This window comes from Amia ocellicauda, chromosome 20 (genome assembly GCF_036373705.1).
Source record: "Amia ocellicauda isolate fAmiCal2 chromosome 20, fAmiCal2.hap1, whole genome shotgun sequence".
NCBI classification, from domain to species: Eukaryota; Metazoa; Chordata; class Actinopteri; order Amiiformes; family Amiidae; genus Amia; species Amia ocellicauda.
In genome coordinates, this window is record NC_089869.1 from 7,749,004 (window position 1) to 7,770,268 (window position 21,265).

General features: G+C 38.4%; 1 protein-coding gene across 2 annotated transcripts; it reads left to right on the top strand.

Annotated features, from left to right (window-relative positions):
• Positions 1-1,987: 1,987 nt before the first annotated feature.
• casp7 (caspase 7, apoptosis-related cysteine peptidase) lies at positions 1,988-21,061 on the top strand. Of its 2 annotated transcripts, XM_066693073.1 has the most exons (7): positions 1,988-2,095; positions 3,841-3,947; positions 13,635-13,786; positions 14,563-14,691; positions 16,319-16,494; positions 17,434-17,572; positions 18,272-21,061. In XM_066693073.1, the coding sequence occupies exons 2-7, from the start codon at positions 3,841-3,843 to the stop codon at positions 18,496-18,498; spliced, it is 930 nt and encodes a 309-aa protein (XP_066549170.1). In that variant the 5' UTR covers positions 1,988-2,095; the 3' UTR covers positions 18,499-21,061. The 2 variants fall into 2 exon arrangements, with proteins under 2 accessions (XP_066549170.1, XP_066549171.1); XM_066693074.1 differs by lacking the exons at positions 1,988-2,095; positions 3,841-3,947 and adding an exon at positions 8,988-9,058.
• Positions 21,062-21,265: the final 204 nt, after the last annotated feature.

A 21,265-nucleotide genomic window follows, 5' to 3' on the forward strand; every position in this document is an offset into this window, starting at 1 on the left:
TAAACTTAGCTCCCTAGAATGTGCTGGTCTGCCACTTACATTAATGTGCACCAGGCCCCTCCCCCATAGCAGTGATGAGAAAGCTCTGCTGCTGATACGCTCACATGGTTGTCCATCCAGCCAAGGACAGGAGTTATTGCACTGCTCTTGAGTCAGTGGGTAAGTTTGGGGTCTGATCCACATTGTCCCTCTTCTCAAAATAAACAAGTGATCTCATGTGAGAAGTGAGTTCACGACAAAAAACTAATAAAACTAGACTGCGCTCATTGTAGCACCATTAGGAAATATACATCAAATCTGACTGTCATCTATTCTTATCCTGGGTGCCTAAGGGTGTCATCACTAAGTGACCTGTAATGCTTGACACATTGAATGCTGTGCCAAGTTGGGTATCACGAAAAAGTGACTTGGCCTACGATCTGGATATGGTTTCCTTTGGGAATATGAAGGCATCACCATGTGGTTCTGTATATTAAACATGCCTTGGTCATTGCTCACAGTCATTCAGATTAGTACCAGTGATGGGGTGGTTTTAAAGCTTTGGGAAAGTGATTTGGAAATGTTAAAATGGCGCAAACCTGTTGGGAAAAGATTAGTAAAAATAGATACTTCAGCAATCTTATAATAAAAAAGCCCAAATAAAATTGGACTTTGTTTAGGGAAAGAGTTTTGAGCTTCAAGAATTTGAATTCACCTGCTGAAAAAATACCATAGCCATACAATAATATAATGTGTATGTACAGACGGGTGACAAATTAAAGGAAAAACCTGAATTAATGAGTGGAGGAACATAACGAATGCAGATGCCTCCAAATAGGATTAATACATTATACAATGTATACAAAAAATGCTGAGCAGGCCCCGTTGACCTTGATTTTGGATCAAGATGGCAAGAGGAAAGGATCTAAGCGACTAAGGGGTCATTATAGGGGCACAAATGGCAGGAGCTTCAGTCACAAAGACTGGTCAGCTGCCTAATGTTTCAATAGGAACAGTGAATAAAGTTACATCTGCATTTAGATCTATGGGAAAGACATCAGTAAATAGGTTTGGAAATTGTGGTTAAAAGCACACATTCAATGACCGTGATGCTCATGCATTACTATGACAAATGCACATTTGAGAGTTCAGTGGTGCAAAAACCTGGCACTGGTCTACAGAGTGATATGGTCAGATGAGTCATCCTTCACCATATTCTCGACAAGTGGGCTAGTGCATGTGTGGCGACACCAAGAGAACAGGACAGGCCTGACTGCTTGACCCCTACAGTGGGGGGGTCCGGAGGCTCTGTTATGCTGTGGGGGGCATTTTCCTGGTGTGGTTTGGGTCCACTTGTCCCCTTAGAGGCAAGAGTCACTGCAAATCATTACACAGTTATTCTAACTGATTACCTTTATCCTATTGTGAAACATTTCTATCCTGATGGGAGTGGTCTCTTCCAGGATGACAGTGCCCCATCCACAGGGCACAAGGGTCACTGAATGGTGTGATGAGTATGACAATGATGTGAATCATATGCTATGGCCTTCGCTGTCACCAGATCTCAACCCAATTGAACACCTATGGGAGATTGTGGACCGACGTGTTAGACTGCGCTCTCCAGCACCATCATCACAACCCCAAATGAGGGAATATCTTTTGGAAGAATGGGGTTCATCCCTCCAGTAGATCAGAGACTCTAGAATCTGTGCCAAGAGCATTGACGCTGTTCCGGCGGCTCGTGATGGCCCAACACCTCACTGAGACACTTTATATTGGTTTTTCCTTTAATTTGTCAGCCGTCTGTATTTAAATTATAGGCCAATATCATAGTATCTAAACATTTTAAAAACGTAATGGTCATATATGTAATGAAGGTATACTTATACTTACATATATTCATGGTTTGATGTTTGTTTTTTTGTTTCTTAGTGCTGCCATGTACTGTGTTAGAGGCTGCTGTATGTTGCTGTTGCTTTAAATATGTGCGCCTCAAACAAGGAAGTCTCACAGTCTTTCGGATTCTTCCTGTAGAAAAGCGCTGCGATCGTGTGTGGAATCGAAACAGAAACGACTGGGAAAAGACCGGCCAGCAAGAAACTTTTCTCTGGACAAAGTAAGTTGAAATAAAACTGGAAGCAAGTAACGCAATATTTAGGTAGTCTACTTATGTGTTTAATAAAACATAAACCAATCAAAACTGATGCATATGATGCTAAGTTTGTAGCCTAATGATTAAATAGAAATGTGTGTTTTTATTGGTTTTTGTTTTATTCAAATGAGCTGTAGCAGTTTTCAGACTGTCACTGATGTAATACAGATGGTTAAAGTCGGTTGTGTCTCTGTTTCAGCCGTACCACAGTTTTTTTTTTTTTTAACTCTCCTCTCTCAATAAATTAATACACATCTGTATTTGGTTTCGTTTTAAAGAAAAAAACATGAATGAGTTCATTGACTTGACTGACAGCATTGGCTTTCAAAAGTTCTTAATCAAACTGTGTTTAGCTAGATCAATTATATATATATATATATATATATATATATATATATATATATATATATATATGTTGTGCATTCAATGGTTTCTCACTAATAAAAGAAAAGCAATCTAAAAATGAAACCAATTTATGAAAATGTTGTACTTTCAGTCAGGACAAGTAGTCCTGCATTATTATTTCTCAGTAATCCCAACATCACATACTTAAGTACTGATACAGATAATCAAACCTTTTTTTCTTTTCAATACATTTTAGTGATTATATTTTGTTTCCATAGCGTACTCTGTGGGTGTGTGGGATAGAAAGGTGGAAATGTAGAGTGCAAAAATAATAGGTTTAATACAAACAACATAATTTTTTCTGAGATTTCACAACAGGTTTCAGCTAAATGGGAAAAAATGTTACCGGGCCTGTTCTTTAAAAGCCCCCTTTGTTAAGGTGGTGTGTAAATAACAGTATACACTGATGAATACACACATGAATAAACCCCTAGGCAAAACGTCTTCCTGGAAACCACCCAAAAACATCTTCAGCTTGAATGAAGACGATTATTGACAAGAGGGAGGTGTGTGGCACCACCAAGACCCTGCCTAGATCAGGCCGTCCCTTCAAATTGGATCACCGAGTAAGAAGGAGACAGATCGGAGATCTTACCAAGAGTTACAGACTTTTTCCCAAGCACTCACAAATCTGGCCTGTATGGTACTCAAGAAAGCCCACCTTGAATCCCATTTGAAATATGAAATCAAAAACACTCAGGAGATTCTGTAACCATGTGGCAAACCATGTCTGTGGTCTGATTAAACATAGACTGAACTTTTTAGCCTAAATCCAATTGAAAATGTGTGGTATGACTTGGAGATTGCTGTCCATCAACAGTCCCCAAGGAACATGACAGAGCTTCAACAGTTTTGTAAAGAATGGTCAAATATTGTCATCTCTAGGTGGGCAGAGTTGGTAGGGACCTATCCCAACAGACTCACATCTGTTGCATCCATCAAGTATGAACTCAAGGTGGTGAAGACTTATCCAATTATGATATTTCAGTTTTTCACAATAAAACATGAACAGTGTATACGTGTAGGCTTGAAACGTCACATCCTGAAACACAGAAGAGCTCTACTTTGTGGGATTTACAGAAGTCATAATTCTAAGTTCACAATTTTAAAGGCCACTACACAGAATTTGTAAGTGTGTGCTCTAGTCTGAATTGACAAAAGAAAGTGAGACTTGAAGAATCATCTTATTTGTATTTAAACAGTAATTATTGTTCCATTTTGATAAAGAAGGCGAAAAATGTGCTTTTCAGTTCTCAGGTTTCGTTGCAGTAGAATTCTTTACAAGTATCTATTCTGACACACAGATGTCTGATGAACTGGATGTCCCTGAGGCAGAGGAGGACATGGAGGCCTGGGGAGATTCGACAGATGCCAAGCCAGACAGAAAAGGCCGATTCCGTCTGTTTCAAAGGTAATTTCCAGTGAGTCAGAACTGTTTCATGCAAATGTATTGTTTTACGATTATACCCACCCATATCAATCATTGATAGCCTCAGAGAGTTGTCTCCTGGCAGTTGTTGAGCTTTTTATATCGGGCTGTGTGCTAGATACAGCAGGTGTGGCAAGGTCAATGAATTTACAATAAGGCGAAATGCTTATAATGCACGTTTAAGTGATTGATAAACCTAATTAGGAATTAAGCTGTAGTGAAACCAGAAATCGCAGTCCTTCAGGAAGAGAGCCGAGATGTTTTTCATGTTTTACTGTGTATTTCTGTAAAATAAAGCCGATTTGTTCATACGAGTACAGTTATAGGGGACCGGATGTTAAAGATTGCAGTTTAGCAATGTGCCACATGGTGTCATGAGAGTTTCTTCTCCCAGGCTGGGCCATTTTCTAGTTCTACTCCCCTAAGGTACCAGCGAGATTCAGGCAGGCTGTGTAGATACACCGATCAGCCATAACACTATGACCACTGACAGGTGAAGTGAATAACACTGATAACCTCGTTATCATGGCACCTGTCAGTGGGTGGGATATATTAGGCAGCAAGTGAACATTTTTTCCTCAAAGTTGATGTGTTAGAAGCAGGAAAAATGGGCAAGTGTAGGGATCTGAGCGACTTTGACAAGGGCCAAATTGTGATGGCTAGACGACTGGGTCAGAGCATCTCCAAAACTGCAGCTCTTGTGGGGTGTTCCCGGTCTGCAGTGGTCAGTACCTATCAAAAGTGGTCCAAGGAAGGAAACGCGGTGAACCGGCAACAGGGTCATGGGTGGCCAAGGCTCACTGATGCACGTGGGCAGCGAAGGCTGGCCCGTGTGGTCCGATCCAACAGACGAGCCACTGTAGCTCAAATTGCTGAAAAAGTGAATGCTGGTTCTGATAGAAAGGTGTCAGAACACACAGTGGATCGCTGTTTGTTGTGTATGGGTCTGCGTAGCCGCAGACCAGTCAGGGTGCCCATGCTGACCCCTGTCCACTGCCGAAAACGCCTACAATGAGCACGTGAGCATCAGAACTGGACCACGGAGCAATGGAAGAAGGTGGCCTGGTCTGATGAGTCACGAGTTCGAGGTGTTGATTTGGCCTCCAAATTCCCCAGATCTCAATCCAATCGAGCATCTGTGGGATGTGCTGGATAAACAAGTCCAATCCATGGAGGCCCCACCTCGCAACTTACAGGACTTAAAGGATCTGCTGCTAACGTCTTGGTGCCAGATACCACAGCACGCCTTCAGAGGTCTAGTGGAGTCCATGCCTCAACGGGTCAGGGCTGTTTTGGTGGCAGAAGGGGGACCTACATAATATTAGGCAGGTGGTCATAATGTTATGGCTGATCGGTGTATGCGGTAATGTCCTGGAGAATAATGTGTTCCTGGGGAATATATTACTTTAGTTACTCTCCTCTTGACCTGGTACAAAACTTTGAAAGCAGTCCTGGGGTCTTAAGAGGTTGTCTTCTATATAATCAACCGTACTAATTAAAAAAACATATATCGTATCTAAAAACACTGTTTATACAAGACATGCTACAAGCAGTGCTTTGATCTTTGACCAAATCCTTGCGACTTATGATTCTAAAATTCTCTGTCAGAATATTTAGATGTGGTTTTTAATTAAGGCCTCTGGGATCCACAGAATAAAACAATGTGTATTTATATTAAGGCAGAAACACTCATTAACTGTCTGAAAATATATGGGAACATTATGATCTCAGAGCTAAAAAAAGAGATGAGGGAACTTGTAGGTCCAAATTGAGTTCACCTAATAAATATTCAGCTGTAGCAGAACATCATTATCTTGTCTTGACCTGTGTTCAGAGTTTAATATTGGCACATTGTCGCAGCCATTTCATTACAATTCAAATGCATACAATGATGTAATAATGTCAGCATTGTGTAGCTATAATTTCATAACTGGCTGAGTTTCAAATTGACTAAAAGTACATTACCTACAATTATTCTTTGTATGAAATGTAAAAACTGATATGATTTTCTGTGTGTGTTTTCTTGTTCATTGAAGCGCATCCGCAATTTCTGGGGAGAATGTAATCGAATTACTTTTTGAGAAATGAATACACATGCTGTGACTTAAGCAGGTGCTCTTATTAAAGCAAATCTCTCTCCTGAGAGTGAAAACAAAAAAGAGATTCATTTTCCACAAGGGGGTGCTGAGCTGCAAGTCCTGAGATACGAATTTGGGGATTTTAAGCACCAATCTATTCACTTTTCTTTACATTTGTTTGTCCCATTGATTGATTTGCTTTATTAAAATCAAATATAAACACCTCTTAAACAACTCAACTGTCATTTGTGCATATCATTTGTTTTGGATATGTATGCGGTATGAATAAAGCCCACATGATTAATTAAATACATACAATTTTATTGAAATTATTTAATTCACAGCTATACTAGTTTTTTATTATTATTAATTAGATCAGATTCTATTAGAGTGTGTAAAGGAGAGCAGTGAAGCATGTCAAAATATTAAAGGACAGAAGAGAACAGAGACTTTCTGAATCGAAGGAAGTAAGGAGACATTCTTTCACGTAGTGTGGACCCTCACTGAGCCGCAAATCAATCCCTGAGAGATGAGGAAGCGTCCCGCACTCTTCTACAGGTAGCACTCATTGGAAGTGGTTGAGCCACATTTGAAAGCTACTTGAGAAGCCCAGAGCAGCAAATGCCCCTGTTGTTCTCTTTCCTTAGTTAAGAATACCCAGGAAACATTAGAGATCGTGTTCGACCTGATGTGTGGTTTTGATGTATGGGCTGCTTGGGTGTGCTCTACACAGTTAGAAACGATTCATTTGCTGGCATTCATCTTTAGTATCCATTACAAGAAGATGAAAAGCGAGCGAGAGGTTAATGAGAAGTATCGCAGCTAGACGAGCTCCTTTGTCTTTGGCTCTTGCTCTTTGCAGGAGAGATATGGTAACCTTAAAATAAATCCTGTGAATGGGTTGCCGTCTGTCTGTTAGCTGAAGCGAGGCAGGTGGCTTTTGTGTAGCGCTGACATGGGATTGTGATATGACTTTTTTTTTTCTCTCCCCTTCGTTCATTCTTTTGATTGTCCAAGGGCAGCTTCTGCATAGAATCCACCAATTTAGTTTGGCACAATGAGAGGAACAATGGTCCTTAACAGTCTCAGCTAACTGGCCAGCTGGCAAAAACATTAAAGGGGCCGTGCATCGCAAATCCCATTATGACAGGATTGAAGTCCTACTGTTCTCACCATTCACCAGGACTGAAACAGCGAAACAATGCAGTAGGTTTAGGCCTTACCTTGGGCTTACCTGACCAGGATTAACCCTTTCTAAAATGTACGGGTGCAGACAGTGTTCAAGTTCAAGTGACAAGTCAAATACAAATGGACTCGTGTCATAATTTCACTGTTGTGTGTGTTTTGTTTATTTTTATAATCTCATACATTAGTCATTAAACATTTAATTTAATAAATAAAGCCACATTTATTCATTAAAAAATTCTGTCCAAGTTTTAAACCCCTTCAGATCATTTCAGGTGCATCCTGAATTCAGGATTCAAGTCAAAATGAAAAAAAAAAAACATTGTGGAATAATGAGTCTTTGCCTAAGCTCTAAATATTTTAATAAATCAGTGTACATTACATAATTTAATATAGCCTAGACACCTGATGCATAAAGTATAGTAATATGGGGTTGGTAAAACCACATTTGTAAAAGAGACATAAAATACTCCATTCCTAAGGGGCTGGTGCCTTTTGTACTACAGATTTTACAGATTAGACTGGATGAATGTTTGAATGGGTCAGAGGAGTAGGCTTTTCTTGAAAGTCGAACTTTAAAAACTTAAACTGGAGTTCAGTGTACATAGATATTGGTCAGATAAGTTCAGGTGACTGAGATTTGTATTTACATGCAGTATATCTGGACAGTAAAATCAAGAGACCATGTTAAGTGTTTTACTCACTCACTGCAAATGGTATATTTACTTCTATTTTCAGATTTGCAGTCAAAAGGAAATCTGGGTTTTATTGATTTGTATGAAATCGATGGTCTGGCACATTATTTGCTGAATAACCAGCAGAGTTTTGACAAGTCTGAGCTTCTTTTAATTGAGCATTTAACTTTTGGAATCAGTTTCTGAAGTGTGAAGCATGAAGTGTGGTCTGAAACCCCATAGCCCTGATATTTTACATCTGTCTACCGAAAATATACAGCATTATTGTAGATGGAGCCAGATGTGTTGTCTGGGTGCTTTTACATTGTCTTTTATTTAAATTAAATGAATTTGCTTTATTTCCCTGAACACTAATGCAATCCAGCCTGCTAAGTCTAGGGCCATTTTATTTTCAGTCCATTCCAAAGACCTGTGTAGGCTGCAAGGTAGAAAGTACCATCACCTCTAGTGGCGTTCACGTCCTTAAAGTATAGGTGTGTGACTGCATTATTATTAGTATTATTATTTATTTCTTAGCAGACGCCCTTTTCCAGGGTGACTTACAAAATATAAACGCAATACAAAGTGCAATAATACAGTGCAGTTTAAGGCATAATACATTTTACAAATTCCAATGTACACAAGTGTATACAAGATATACAGTAAACAGTATATAAGGTCTTACATCCTAGATTGTAACGGTTATCCCTGTGTGTCTTAAACTCAGAGCTAAACAAACGTTTTCCGACTTTTGCTGGCATGTCACTGACTGTAATGAATATTCATCGCATCCACACACGAATGTATGTACGTGTAGGTGTGTATAAACGCACAGATTTGTACGTGTGAACAATCCCTGCCCTGCCCTGATTCTGTGCTTGTCAGCAGAGGTGCAGGAGGCCTGGATGACCTCAGCAGGTTGCTGGGTCACAGGCACTGTGTGGTTGAATAGCCCTATAGAAAAGTCCAGCATCGTTCAGTTGCTGACTCAGGGCTTTTGCATGGCCTGAGTGTGGAGCATCACGTTTCAGCCTTTATAGACTAGCGTTGAGCATGTTAGGCTCCTAGCACGGCGACAAAGCTTTGACTTCTTTCAAAAACAGGAGAAAAAACTCTTTCAGATGCAGAGTGGTGTACCAGTGAATGAAGAACCCAGGTAGGTTTCCCACCTGCGATTGGATTCGTATGTATTTTTCCGAAAACTTCCTTTTTCTAAAATGTATTTGTATCACCTTGAATCTGGCTAATTTAAGTTTATTGTAGCCCTGCGTTTGCTGGAAATGTGTAAAACAAAGCCAGAGTAGGGAGACGGATCTCACGTGGTCTCTGTGTCGCATTGTGCCGTTCTGTTAGCAGCAGGTGTGATTGCAATGTGATGTGGATAATGCAACTAGTTGACCTAGCTATTCTGGATGGTAGCAGATAATGTGAGTACTGTACTAACATATCCCTGGTGATCTACACAGGACATTTATTTGTGTTTACATTAATAAATAGATATGCACTTTTCACCGAGGCCTAGGGTTTCAAACCTCAAAATGGGATGCAATGAAGTCTGTTATTTATAACGTCACTATACAACTACACGGGCAAAAAGAGCCAGATTCCATGGGCGTGGAAGGAAAGTGAACAGAGATATTTTCTGTCTGTTATTTGCTTTTGTGTGAGTTTATTTAAGTATACTCTCTGGTATTCTTGTTTATCAGAGAGCTTTGTTTGAAAGTTCAAAATAGCTGTCAGACTAAAATTCATATCTGGAACGGGAGCTTGTATTTGTATGTTCATTTCATTTCAATTATTACTTTTTACTGAAAAGTCAATATAAAATGTAAATTTGCAGCTGATCACTTTGTCTAAGCACAATCATTTGAATAATTTCTCAAGGTGACTGAGAGATTGAAATACTAAATTGAAGATGTTGTGTGTAGTCATTTTCCTAATTACCTTGAGATTTTTGAGTAATATCTACTGATTAGCCCACAAACTGGATATTTTTTGTAAAGAAACAGCACAGCAACCTAATCTTGAGAGATTTCTTTTCTGACCGTTTGATGTCCACTTTCTTCACGCTGAGACTTCAGTTTGGGATTTAACAATACTTTTAGTGTGACATTGTCACATACACAACTAGTCATTTTGTGCTGCCCTGGCCAAACAAGTCTACTCAGTGTCTTTATAGTCTCAACATGATTGCACCCCAAACAGTGTCTACAGGAAAGCAGTGTAAATTTGAGCTTTGTAGTAAAAGAAATGAGAACAAGTGAAATATTCCCCAGAAGAAAATCATATTATAATCTATAAATTGTTGGATGTTGTTCCAGGGAAGATTGTTGTGCAATTTCAAACATGAAATTGATGATTTGAGGTATTATTATACAGTAACTAACTAGCTGTGATGTCTTATGTGTGATATACGCACAATTTGCTAGAATGCCGTGGAGTTAAAGCGCTGCAGATCCAAACTTCTCATGTTGCAGAGTACCTTTCAAAATGGCACTGATCAGTTTCAATTCTGATCAACACTGATGTCTTCTTATTTAGATCAATAGTTGTAGATTGGTGCAACAGCATTCCTCTAGTCTGTCAAGTTGCAATCTCTCTCTGTGGTGTGCTGTTTGCTGTGGGAAGTCTTTAAGCATTATTGTGAAATTAAAATATTGTGGCACTTGTATTATGAAAAATACTAGTAAGTTTGAACAGTTTACTTTAGCCACTGCAGTGTTCGAGAGGGCGGGACAAAGGGTTAAAAGATTTCTCGTTTCAATCCCTTCGGTAAACAAGCCCAACCCTCACCTGCTTATGATCACTATGATTGAGCTCACAGTTGAGCTATTTAAGGCATCTTCTCTGACTGCATTCTTAACCGTTGCCTCAACAGTGCGTCAATGTCTGTAAAGTTGTGAGGTGTTTCCTTTCCTGTTGTTGTTACTGTAAAAAGCACACAAGCACATCTTTATCTGGTAAACAAATGATGGCTTTTGTAATAACTGTTTATTGAGCATAACTGAAGTGTTGTAAAGAAGATCATTTTGTGTAATTGATGAGAGATGTTGCTCACTTTGAAATGCCTAAATTAGTTGTAGGCATATTTGTTGCTTATGAGGCTTTCATGATTTTGTTTTGGACTTACTCGCCTTTCAGTATGGATTTTGAAGGTCTACTTTTGCATACTAGCCTACATGCTTTATTAGCATTGCAGCTAAGCAATTCAAAGAAAACGTTTCACCCAATCTGCTGCACATGGACTGTAACATGCAGCAATGCTTTTTGCTAAATGATCCCACAGCACTGCAAAGGTTTCTTGAGAGCTTCTTAACAATAGCGGTAGTGATACTGGTAGGCACTCCTGTAGAAGAGCTTGCACAACACTTTATATTTCTTTACTGAAAACCGCTCTCCTTACAATACACACATGAACACATGAGAGAGATTCGCTTTGGGTTAGATGCTGCACATTTAATTTATGCATGAAAAACACATGCTCCAATAATAACGTTTTAGGAAGACAAACTTCTAATTTTCCTTTTCACCATACTAATGCAATCATGAGACAATTTATGTAGCATGTGTTTCTGTAGTAGTTTTTAAAGTAGGCTTATGTTGTTCATAAATCTTTTAAATAAATATTTTTTGTTATAGCAAACATCATGTGTATACAATATCTATATAACCGATCATGAATACCTAGTGGTTAAATAAACAGTACATGAAAAACTGGATGACACAATGTGTCATTACAATACAATAACACAGTTTTAAGAGGATTTGTTTAAAACCAGCAGTTTGTTTACTATCTGAATTAGGTGTTTTTGGATTATGGTTAAAATTATTTGTTTCATTACTGTTATTATTTTATCACAATCGGTACATGGCATATTCGGCTACAGAGTTAAGTATACCAGACAACATTAATGTCCAGAGTGTCCAGAGAATTAGGCATGGTGTTACAGCCCTTGACATTGGGGAGTGCCGTATTTTTGATGGATTATGTGAGTCAGGATGAAAGACAGGGTCTAGGGCTGAACTTCACATTGATCAAAGATAGGGATTTCTTAAGCAAAATGTTTGGAAATGTGTCTTAGCTTTAGCCCTTTTCAAAACCCTTGAAAGTCTTTGAAAGTGTATCAACATTCCAGCTTTATTCCAGCTTCAAAGTCATTCCCTTCAGTAGGACTGTAGCCGTTCTGACCTCTGTGCAGGTAATCGAGAATATCTGATCATGTTTCGAAAGCAAGTGCTCAGTATTATGGCTAGAAAACCTCAGTTGTCTTTGCTTAGCTGAAATCAGTAGCTGACTAATGTCTTCGGCTTTCTGGTATATCACTGTAGGTTTTATATAGGTTATTAAAGTGTTTTACATTCCCATTTTTACAGCTTAAACTGTCGTATACCTATATGGATGAGGACATTCATCTTTCTCTCCAGATTGTATGTGTGGGACACCTATTTAGATGTTTTATTGGCAGAGGGACATGAAATGACACTCAGAAACTGTAACCTTTTGCGTCCTTCAGCTTTCACATCACAGCTTACCATTCTTAGAAACAAGGAAATTCATCTTTAGAATTATCTGGCCTTAGTTTATGGTTTACTTCACTCAGCGCACACCTGAAATAAAATCAACTAGAATGGATACATAATGGTTAAAAAGTCTAAAGCACTATGCTGGGGGATGTATTGTAGAAAGGCTTGTTAAATATTGAATATGAATGTCAGTCAATGATCCATTGGAAGTTATTTTCTCCAACGTGCAATGTTTTGCTTCAGCTCAGAATCCTTTCTGTTTTTATTTCTTTTATAATGAATTACTTACTATTAAATCATAAACAGTAAGCATTCTCAGTTTGTTTTGTGACGTCATATTATGTATGGGATGTTGGGGAAAGCAAATTCGAGTTGATTGAAACATACAGGATGAGGTATATAACCGGGTAATGTGAACATTCAGGACATTGGATATTGTTACGTTATTTGTGGCTTCAGTGTTAATAAATGTGGTGTGCAATGCACCAATGATAAGAAGAAACATCTAAATATTTACTGTTGCCCTCTGATGTTGACAGGGACATTATGGAACCAGTATATTGTCTACCATATGTCTGAAATGTACCTGACAAACAAGTACAATGTTAGAATAATTACACTTGTGTTTTTTTGCTTGAGCTCAGGAACCCACTGTGGTAAATGGGAAAACCACAGCAACACACTATTTGAACTGCAGTCCCTGTTTCAGGGGACAGCTGAGCTCAGACCAGCATTAGGGAGCATTTGAGGTTTGCAACAGGAGCCGGTGTTCTTGTTTTTGAAAGAGCCCGCAGACATTGCCACTCAAAAAAAGTGAAAGAGGTCATGGAGTGAAGCTCAGTGGTTTGTGTTTTGTTTGTTTTGTGGCATAGTTGGTGAAGATCCAGTTTTAAAGCCAATTGTTAAATAACAATCTAGGGAAGGGTGGGGGGGCATTTTCTTACAGGCAGAGGATTTAAGGGAACATCTTCAACATCTGTCTAAACTACTGGATTAAAACTACTGATTCCTAATGGATCATACATGTACAATCCAAGCCATTGGGGATGTTTTTGTACTATTTCTCTTGTGCTAGTGCAAGAAAATATTGTATAGGCATTCTGCTGCAGGTCGTTGTGAGTCTAAGCAGCTTTGGTAGCAACAGGTGATCCATGTGGGGCATGACTTCCAGGTAGTTAACTTGTCTGTGTTTTTGCTGTCTCTTTCAGTAAGAAGAAAAAGGATGGGCAAGGCCTGGAGCAGGATCTCTCTTCTGAAAGCCATTACAGAATTGTTTCACCAACATTCCAGTATAAGATGAACTACAAGCAGATTGGGAAGTGTATTATCATCAACAACAAGAACTTTGATGAGAGAACAGGTTTGTACATTTAACCATCGGACCCCAGGGTCTCAAACAGCAAGACTACTCCAGTCAGTGTCCACTCTGGGTGTTTTTAAACCAGATATATTATTTATTTATTTGTTTTCTTTCCGTGTGTCTCAATACAGCTTAGTTTCAGGAAGACTTAGCAGAATGAAACATTAGACTATTTTGTATTTTCTTTCCTCCATTTGACATCAGATCTCATTTCTGCTTGAGGAATTAAAAACAATAGAAGTTTCGTGTCCTGCATTCACTGAAATTTTGTTTGGCCAACAGCAAATAAGGAAAACGTCAATGCTCAATAGCTTTATATCTGCATATGCAGTGATAAACAAAAATATGATTTACCAGAAGGAATTAGATTGTGTAAACATTTTATTGTGTTTATTGTTAGTATGATTTGTTTACCTATATTCATTAAGATGAACAATAAATCAGATGATTTCACAAATTATTTTGTTACAATTTATCAAGGGTATTAATACATTTGCAGGTTGCTGTATACATGCTGTACATATAACCTCATTTCAAAAGCAAGGCTCCATATAAAGAAACCAAATTTATTGTCAATAAAGTGAAAAAAATCACTGATAACCTTTCATTTATCTTGGTTAGTTTATGGTTTGTTTTCACCTTTCCTTTGAACAAATTGACATGGCTGTCACACAGTTCACAGGTCAGGTCAGTGTGTCACTTGGACCTGGGCTGAGTTTATTTCCGGAGTAAATGTTTTTAAAGGCCTTTAAAGGTTATCATCTTGTGTTTTTCAGGAATGAATGTAAGAAATGGCACAGACCGCGATGCTGGAGAGCTCTTTAAATGCTTCAAGAGCCTGGGCTTTGATGTTTTCATTTACAATGACCAGACGTGCGAAAAAATGGAAAAGCTGCTCGAAGACGGTGAGTTCTATACAAATACCTTTGGGCCTAAAATGTATTTGCAGAGCGTCAAGGCCAACGTCAACTGAGTTTATTTCTCAACTTCATTATCGAGTCCCAGTTTGAAGTCCAGAGGCAATTAAAGACCTGTGGGAAATCACAATAAAACAAGTACGAATCAATATGTAGGAAAAAACATGTGTTTCAGTTCTTTGATAGTCCCACAGAATATCAGCACTGCAAGTAAAGCATTACAGCATTCGTACAATCTAATTTGGTCTGAAAATGTTCTCTATCAATTTCCTTAATACGTTTCAAATCCTCCGCAGAGTTCTTTAAGTGAGAGTAGACGGGAGGAAATTATAAAGTAGTTAAAAGCTTGTCAAGTTTCTGTCGAGCTCTCCACCCAGTAGGCTGTTTAATGACTTGATATATTGAAGCCGATGATGGGAGCCATTGTCTTGTGACATTGGGTATTGTTTTCTGTACTTAGAGTAGTTTAGCAGTGAAAATAACCGTGATGTTAAAACAGCACTCCAAGCTTAAGTAACAATACCAGAGAAGAGGAGAATAAATCATTACTCTCATTTAGTCATTTAGGCTTTGTGTCCAACTTTTGCTTTTATATATTGTATACAAGGGGGGAAAAAAACTGATTGACAGATAATATAAAAGGTTTGTATTGTTCATCCCCCCTTCCTATTAAATTTGAATGCTTTGGCTTATCCACATTAAATTGAATGCAATCATAAGGAAGGAGGTGATATGTGATGATGATATGATGATCTAATTATATAACATGCACAGGGCTCTTTGTTTTCAATAGATTTTGAGCTGATGAGTTGTTGTTTTTTATTATGAAGATTGCATCAATTTACATTATTTTCCCTCCAAAGCTCAAATAGGTCTTTTTAAGTGCAAACAGGTGTAAACAAGACTGCAGTGCCTGTTTTAAACCAGTGATTTCATGTAATTACCCAGCATTCACTTCGGTCTTTATTGTTTACATCATTATTAGTTTTACTCAATGTACACCTTTTCTTCCCCTCCCTATTGTTTAACTAATTTATTTATATGAGTTGAACGAATTAGATTTTACAACTCACTTTTTGGATTTCCTATAAACGGGAGTCGCAGAAATGTACTTGAGCTTCTTACTCTATTAATAAAACTGCAGTTTGTGACATAAGGAATGTAGGAGTCCCAAAGAAGGCAGAGTACGATATAAAGACGAATAATTCTCATAAGAAATGCCAAAGATGGAGAACTGGAGTGGCATTTTATTATCTTTGTGACAGAAGTCATTGTGTGGAAAATGAACATCACAAACTTATTTGAACTCAAATTACTATTAACAGAGATTGGTATAAGAGCAAGAAATACATGCAGAAAATACGAACCAGTTCAGTTTGGCTATTATTTAATTGGAACTACTGGTAGCTCTGTGACTAATGTGTTTTAAAAGCCAATCGCTTGCCTTGTGTGCCTGCATGTTACATCGAGGAGAAAACAGCAGGGCAGGCAAGGAAAGGGAAAATGGCAGCCCCTATAAACGGGCCTTTAATAAAACTAAATAGAATTTTCACTGGGGACTCCCGTTTAATCAAGGTTGTTCTAGTAATGCATGGTCTTCTCCCTGGTTGTGTAGCCTCCAAGGAAGACCACAGTGAGAGCTCGTGCTTCGCCTGCATCCTTTTAAGCCATGGTGAAGAAGGGATGATTTACGGCACGGATGGAGCCATGCCCATCAAGACCATGACTTCCTTGTTCAGAGGGGACATGTGCAAGAGTCTGGTTGGAAAGCCCAAACTGTTCTTCATTCAGGTGAGGACCTTGAGCCAGAAGTGCCGTTGTCCTGGGTGGAGTGTGTCGATTAAACTAAATGAACTAATGGGCCAAGATGCCTCCTCACAGTTGTAACCTTTCTTATGTTCTTGTGCTCTTCAAGATATTAACATCGGTCAGGAAAGCATATGATGCTGTGTGTAGTTTTCCTTCTGCTACTGTTAGGGAGTTCAGATTTGCTCTTTCCTAGTATGAATGGAGTTTTTTGATGCTATGAAATGAGTATCAAAAACAAGTGTGCAGTGTTTTGTTGAAGATTAACACTTTCCCAGTCTAGTCTATTAAACATGTAAGGCCATACTTTAAAGCACAAATCACTTCACACAACTTATTTTACTTTGAAAATACTAACCCAAAGGTATATCAACTCATTTCTTGAAATGCTTAAGGGCTGTTCTTGGATAATTTCAGTACCTTCCTCCCCAACTACAAATGCATTCAAGTGCCTTTCCCATTAATTTTCAAATGCCAAGAATGGTAAGTATGTAAGATGAATACATTTTTACATTCACTGATTCAGCAAATGGTTCTGCAGCTCTGGACAGTCTGGAAATAGAGCTGAATCCATTAACTGAACTTTGAATAGGCTTTTGTTCAGAATATCTGGGCAAATAAATGTATTTTGTCTGAAAAGTTATTGTGTCTGTTTTAGAAAGCAACATCCGTGCTTCACTGTGGGATAGCCACACATGCCAGCTGCTCAACAGTACTTTTCCAGTAATGGTCAAATGTAATGACTTAAATCTCATTTCATGTTCATTTTAATATCATAAATGTGAGTGCCCGTCGTATTCAATATTGTCCTTTGTTTGTATTTCAAGCTCCTGGGCAGAAATCTAGTCATACTCTTCCCACGTCCCTTTCTCTAAATTCATTATTTTCTGTGAACCTACATGCTTTTGTGTCTTTCCTTCCTAGGCTTGCAGGGGCTCAGAATTTGACGATGGCATACAGACGGATTCTGGCCCTCCAAACGAATCTTTGGAAACGGATGCCAATCCTAGGCATAAGATTCCAGTTGAAGCAGACTTTCTCTTTGCCTATTCCACTGTACCAGGTAATGTCTCCAGCCTGTGAAGCACACTGGGAATTCATTCCTGATTGTTGACGCCCATCTCATCACTCCGTTGACGGGCAAAACAATGCTGTTCATATTTGGATGTGTCAGTTAATACTCCCCTTTAAATACTCTGCAGATTAGTCTGCAGATTTTAGCGTGGAATTTCTGAGATGTTTTTGTCTACATATTTTAAAGAGACAACTGTAAAAGCTTAAAGAAGAGATGGAGGTGGACTAATGCAATGTTCAGCATTCATTAAGAAAAGACATGGGCGAGGGAAGGGAAGATCTTTTTAGGCTCCTGCTTTAGGTTTCAATGTGTGCTTGTGGTTTTTGAATAGACATAATTGTAGAAAATGAAAGGTGTAAATCTACAATGAGATAAAGGGTTGAAAGCTGCTGTATAGCTGGTGGAAATACTTCAGATAGTCATTCTTTTGCTTCCCATTAATCCTGGAATTTGAGGTACCATTAGCATATTTTGTTCCTAGAGATACATTAACTAACTCAACTTATGGGGGTATCAACACATGGAAGCAGTTTTTGAAGGCCAAAGGAAAGACTTTGAAACAGAGAGGTAGTATAAGTGAAGTCCGGCGCAGAGAAGATAAATTGAGCTGCCAATTGCTCGATGACCCAAAGTCTGAGAAGTGCTTTTTTGACCTAATAATGTCTGTAATGTCTGTGTCTGTTTCAGGCTATTACTCGTGGAGGAATCCTGGCCGCGGCTCGTGGTTCGTCCAGGCTCTGTGCAACGTCCTGAATGAATACGGGAAGCAGCTGGAGATCATGCAGATCCTCACCAGGGTCAACTACATGGTGGCCACCAGCTTTGAGTCATGGTCAGAAGACCCGCGCTTCAGTGAAAAGAAGCAGATACCCTGCGTGGTCTCCATGCTGACAAAGGAACTGTACTTTAACTAATGTTAAAGCTGACCGGTGCTGGTCACACATTCAGGGAGATTCTCAGAAAGCTCAACTTCTTCAGTGGCACTTGATGTATACATATTTAGTGATACTTGCCTCTTTGGGTTATCCAAGAAATTTGTTGCATCTGATCTTTGTCAGCAGGCAGTGTTTAATATCCATGTTATTTACTTGACCCAGAAATGTGTGGCATTTGTGCATTGGCTTGCAGATCACCCAGTGGTGTTGACAACGGGCCAGCCACTGTGCATTGCTGTGCACTTATTGTGTTTCCAATGAATGGGTCCAAAGCAACCATTACAGTGTTGATATCTTCAGGCACAGACGCCTGGGTCATCCTCATAAATCAGCTGCCAAATAGTTATGAAATCAAACTCCAACAGAGATTCTGCATCCTAAATTACAGATTTTACGATTACGTCATACTTCCAGAGTTTTCATTAAAGTATTAGGAACAGCGGATATTATCTGTTATTTAATTTTGCCACCCATCTGTTGATTTACGACCAGGGCTATGTGAGCCAAAAATCTTAAAAGTAGTGCAATTAATTTGGACATGATTTTTCACCAATTTGTACGGCAAAATGGACAGCTATGCTAAATACGGTTTGTTGTCAACTCCACACGGTATTCTGCAGTTCTTGAAGGGCATTTCAAAAGTGTAATTTTGTCTTTAACGGTTTAACTAAATGCTGTTTTAGGAGTCAGATAGAATGTTTTGGTTGAATCCCTACCAATTACAGAACCATTTCAGAAAACAAATCTATTGTTGTTCATAAAGATTGAATTTGATACTGAATGTCCCAGTACACTACTGAAAATATGACTGAAAGATGGTTTATGATCAGTTCTACCATGATGCATAAACATGCTACCAAGTAGTACCCCGGAAGCTGTAAAAGAGTAGGCACCTTTTCATTTTAACATGTGTTTGATTCTATGAAAAGAAAACGGTTCCTCAGCACATTGTTATATGTACCCATTCATGCTGCATGTGCAGGAGACATCTGTTAGACAAACGCACACTCAACTAAACGTGTACTGTGCAGGTTTCACATTGGGAAGGCTGTCAGTAAAGGTCATCATATGACTTACCATTGTGACTTGGAACATTTCAATGTGTTTTTCCATGACTTTATACTTAAAAGCACAACTTTTCTTAATAACATGACTAGATTCTGCTGAACGTGGGCTCAGGAGGAAGAGCAGGTGTTAGGCCTAAGTAGCAGAATGACATTGAATCAGAGAGAGAATACAGGTATTGTTACAACAGTATTTCAACAGATTAGATGTACAGTAATAATTGACAGTGCAAAACGTACGTAATCAAAAGCAGCTGACATAATAAAGTTGATTGTAAAGTACAACTTAGAAGTAGAAAGATTTACTTACAAATACACACATTTTCATTTCAACTATAATTAGCCGTTAACATGCCGTTTGTCTCCATTTCAAAGCATCATTGTTTATTAGTGTCTATTTTTAATATGGGAAAAACAACCCTTTGCCTTTAAACAAAGAACCCATAGAATAGATAGGAAGCTAATTTAGTGACATGAACAACCTGTTTTCTCTTTTCTGTTTAATGATATTTATTACATTGCATGTGTCTAGACAACATAAATATATTATATTCTGACACTTCCCTCTTTAAGATATGCAACACGTTTCTTTTAAATGATAATTAAACCCTCTCTTAAAATAGGCACCGTGGTATAAATGTGTCACAATGTAGCAAGATTCTTCCTTGGGTATTATTTGAACATGGTTATTAAACATAGGAAGTAAATGTAGTCTGAAATCAGCTCGAGTTGGCCTGTTTCCCATGACAGGTTGTCATTGTCTCCGCCAAATGCACAGTAGTTAAGAAATTATGTCAGTTTAGGATGTATCTAAATGGAGAAAATTGCTGTGATATATCGATGTTTTTATAGCTGTTAAATGACACATTTCCTCAAGCAGGTCACCATTTAAGACTCCCGGATGTGCCCTCAGAAGTCAGACGTTTGCTAATCTGCAGAGGCAGATATTGCTTCACTTCCTCGTCTGCTCATCCATTTCAGACCGAGGTTCGCGATGTTCATTTCAGGTTGTTTTCAAGAAAGAAGTTGAATGTAATTGTTCTATCTTCAGTCTTTTCTTTTTTGATTATTTTAATGATTCTGCTGTAGTTTTATGACTTTTGAGTTGGGACAGATAGCCTCTTCATTATTTTTTTTGTTTGTTTTGGAAATGTATATTTTTAATTTTTCTTTTTACATTTAGCCAGTTTATCACCATTACAATCCATTTTGTGCTTGCAACTTTTGTTTCCCTCTTGAACAAAGTTTGCTCCTATTTTTTTCGGTTTTAAGTCATTAAGGGACTCTGTCAACTGCTTAAATGTATCATGAGCAACATTACCGAATAAAACGCATCGAACAAACTTTGTTTCTGATGAAAAGGAAAGGAAGTCCTGCCTGCCTTTTATTTGATTTTAATAGAAAACTAAGTTTAAATTTGTTCACACCAAACCACTCTTATGTAAACTCAATAAACTTGTTAAACAATTTAAACTTTACTTTGGTATTACAGTGGTGTTTTGTGTATTTTTCAGTTTGTCTTGTAGAATTTCACAGTATATACCTCAAAGTCTGTATAGATTCAGTTTTGGGGAATACATTCTCTATCATCCATGGGCACGTTGAACCAGCTGTCTCACCAATTTCAGGGTTGCATACAAAAAAGCAAGACTAAACACGACGGAGAAGAAATAAGGCAAGTT

Excerpts from the sequence above, each read along its gene's own strand:
- casp7 (XM_066693073.1), top strand. The coding sequence starts at position 3,841 with ATGTCTGATGAACTGGATGTCCCTGAGGCAGAGGAGGACATGGAGGCC. Across the intron at positions 14,692-16,318 it reads GGAAAAGCTGCTCGAAGACG|CCTCCAAGGAAGACCACAGT; the intron begins GTGAGTTCTATA and ends CTGGTTGTGTAG. Across the intron at positions 16,495-17,433 it reads CCAAACTGTTCTTCATTCAG|GCTTGCAGGGGCTCAGAATT; the intron begins GTGAGGACCTTG and ends TTTCCTTCCTAG.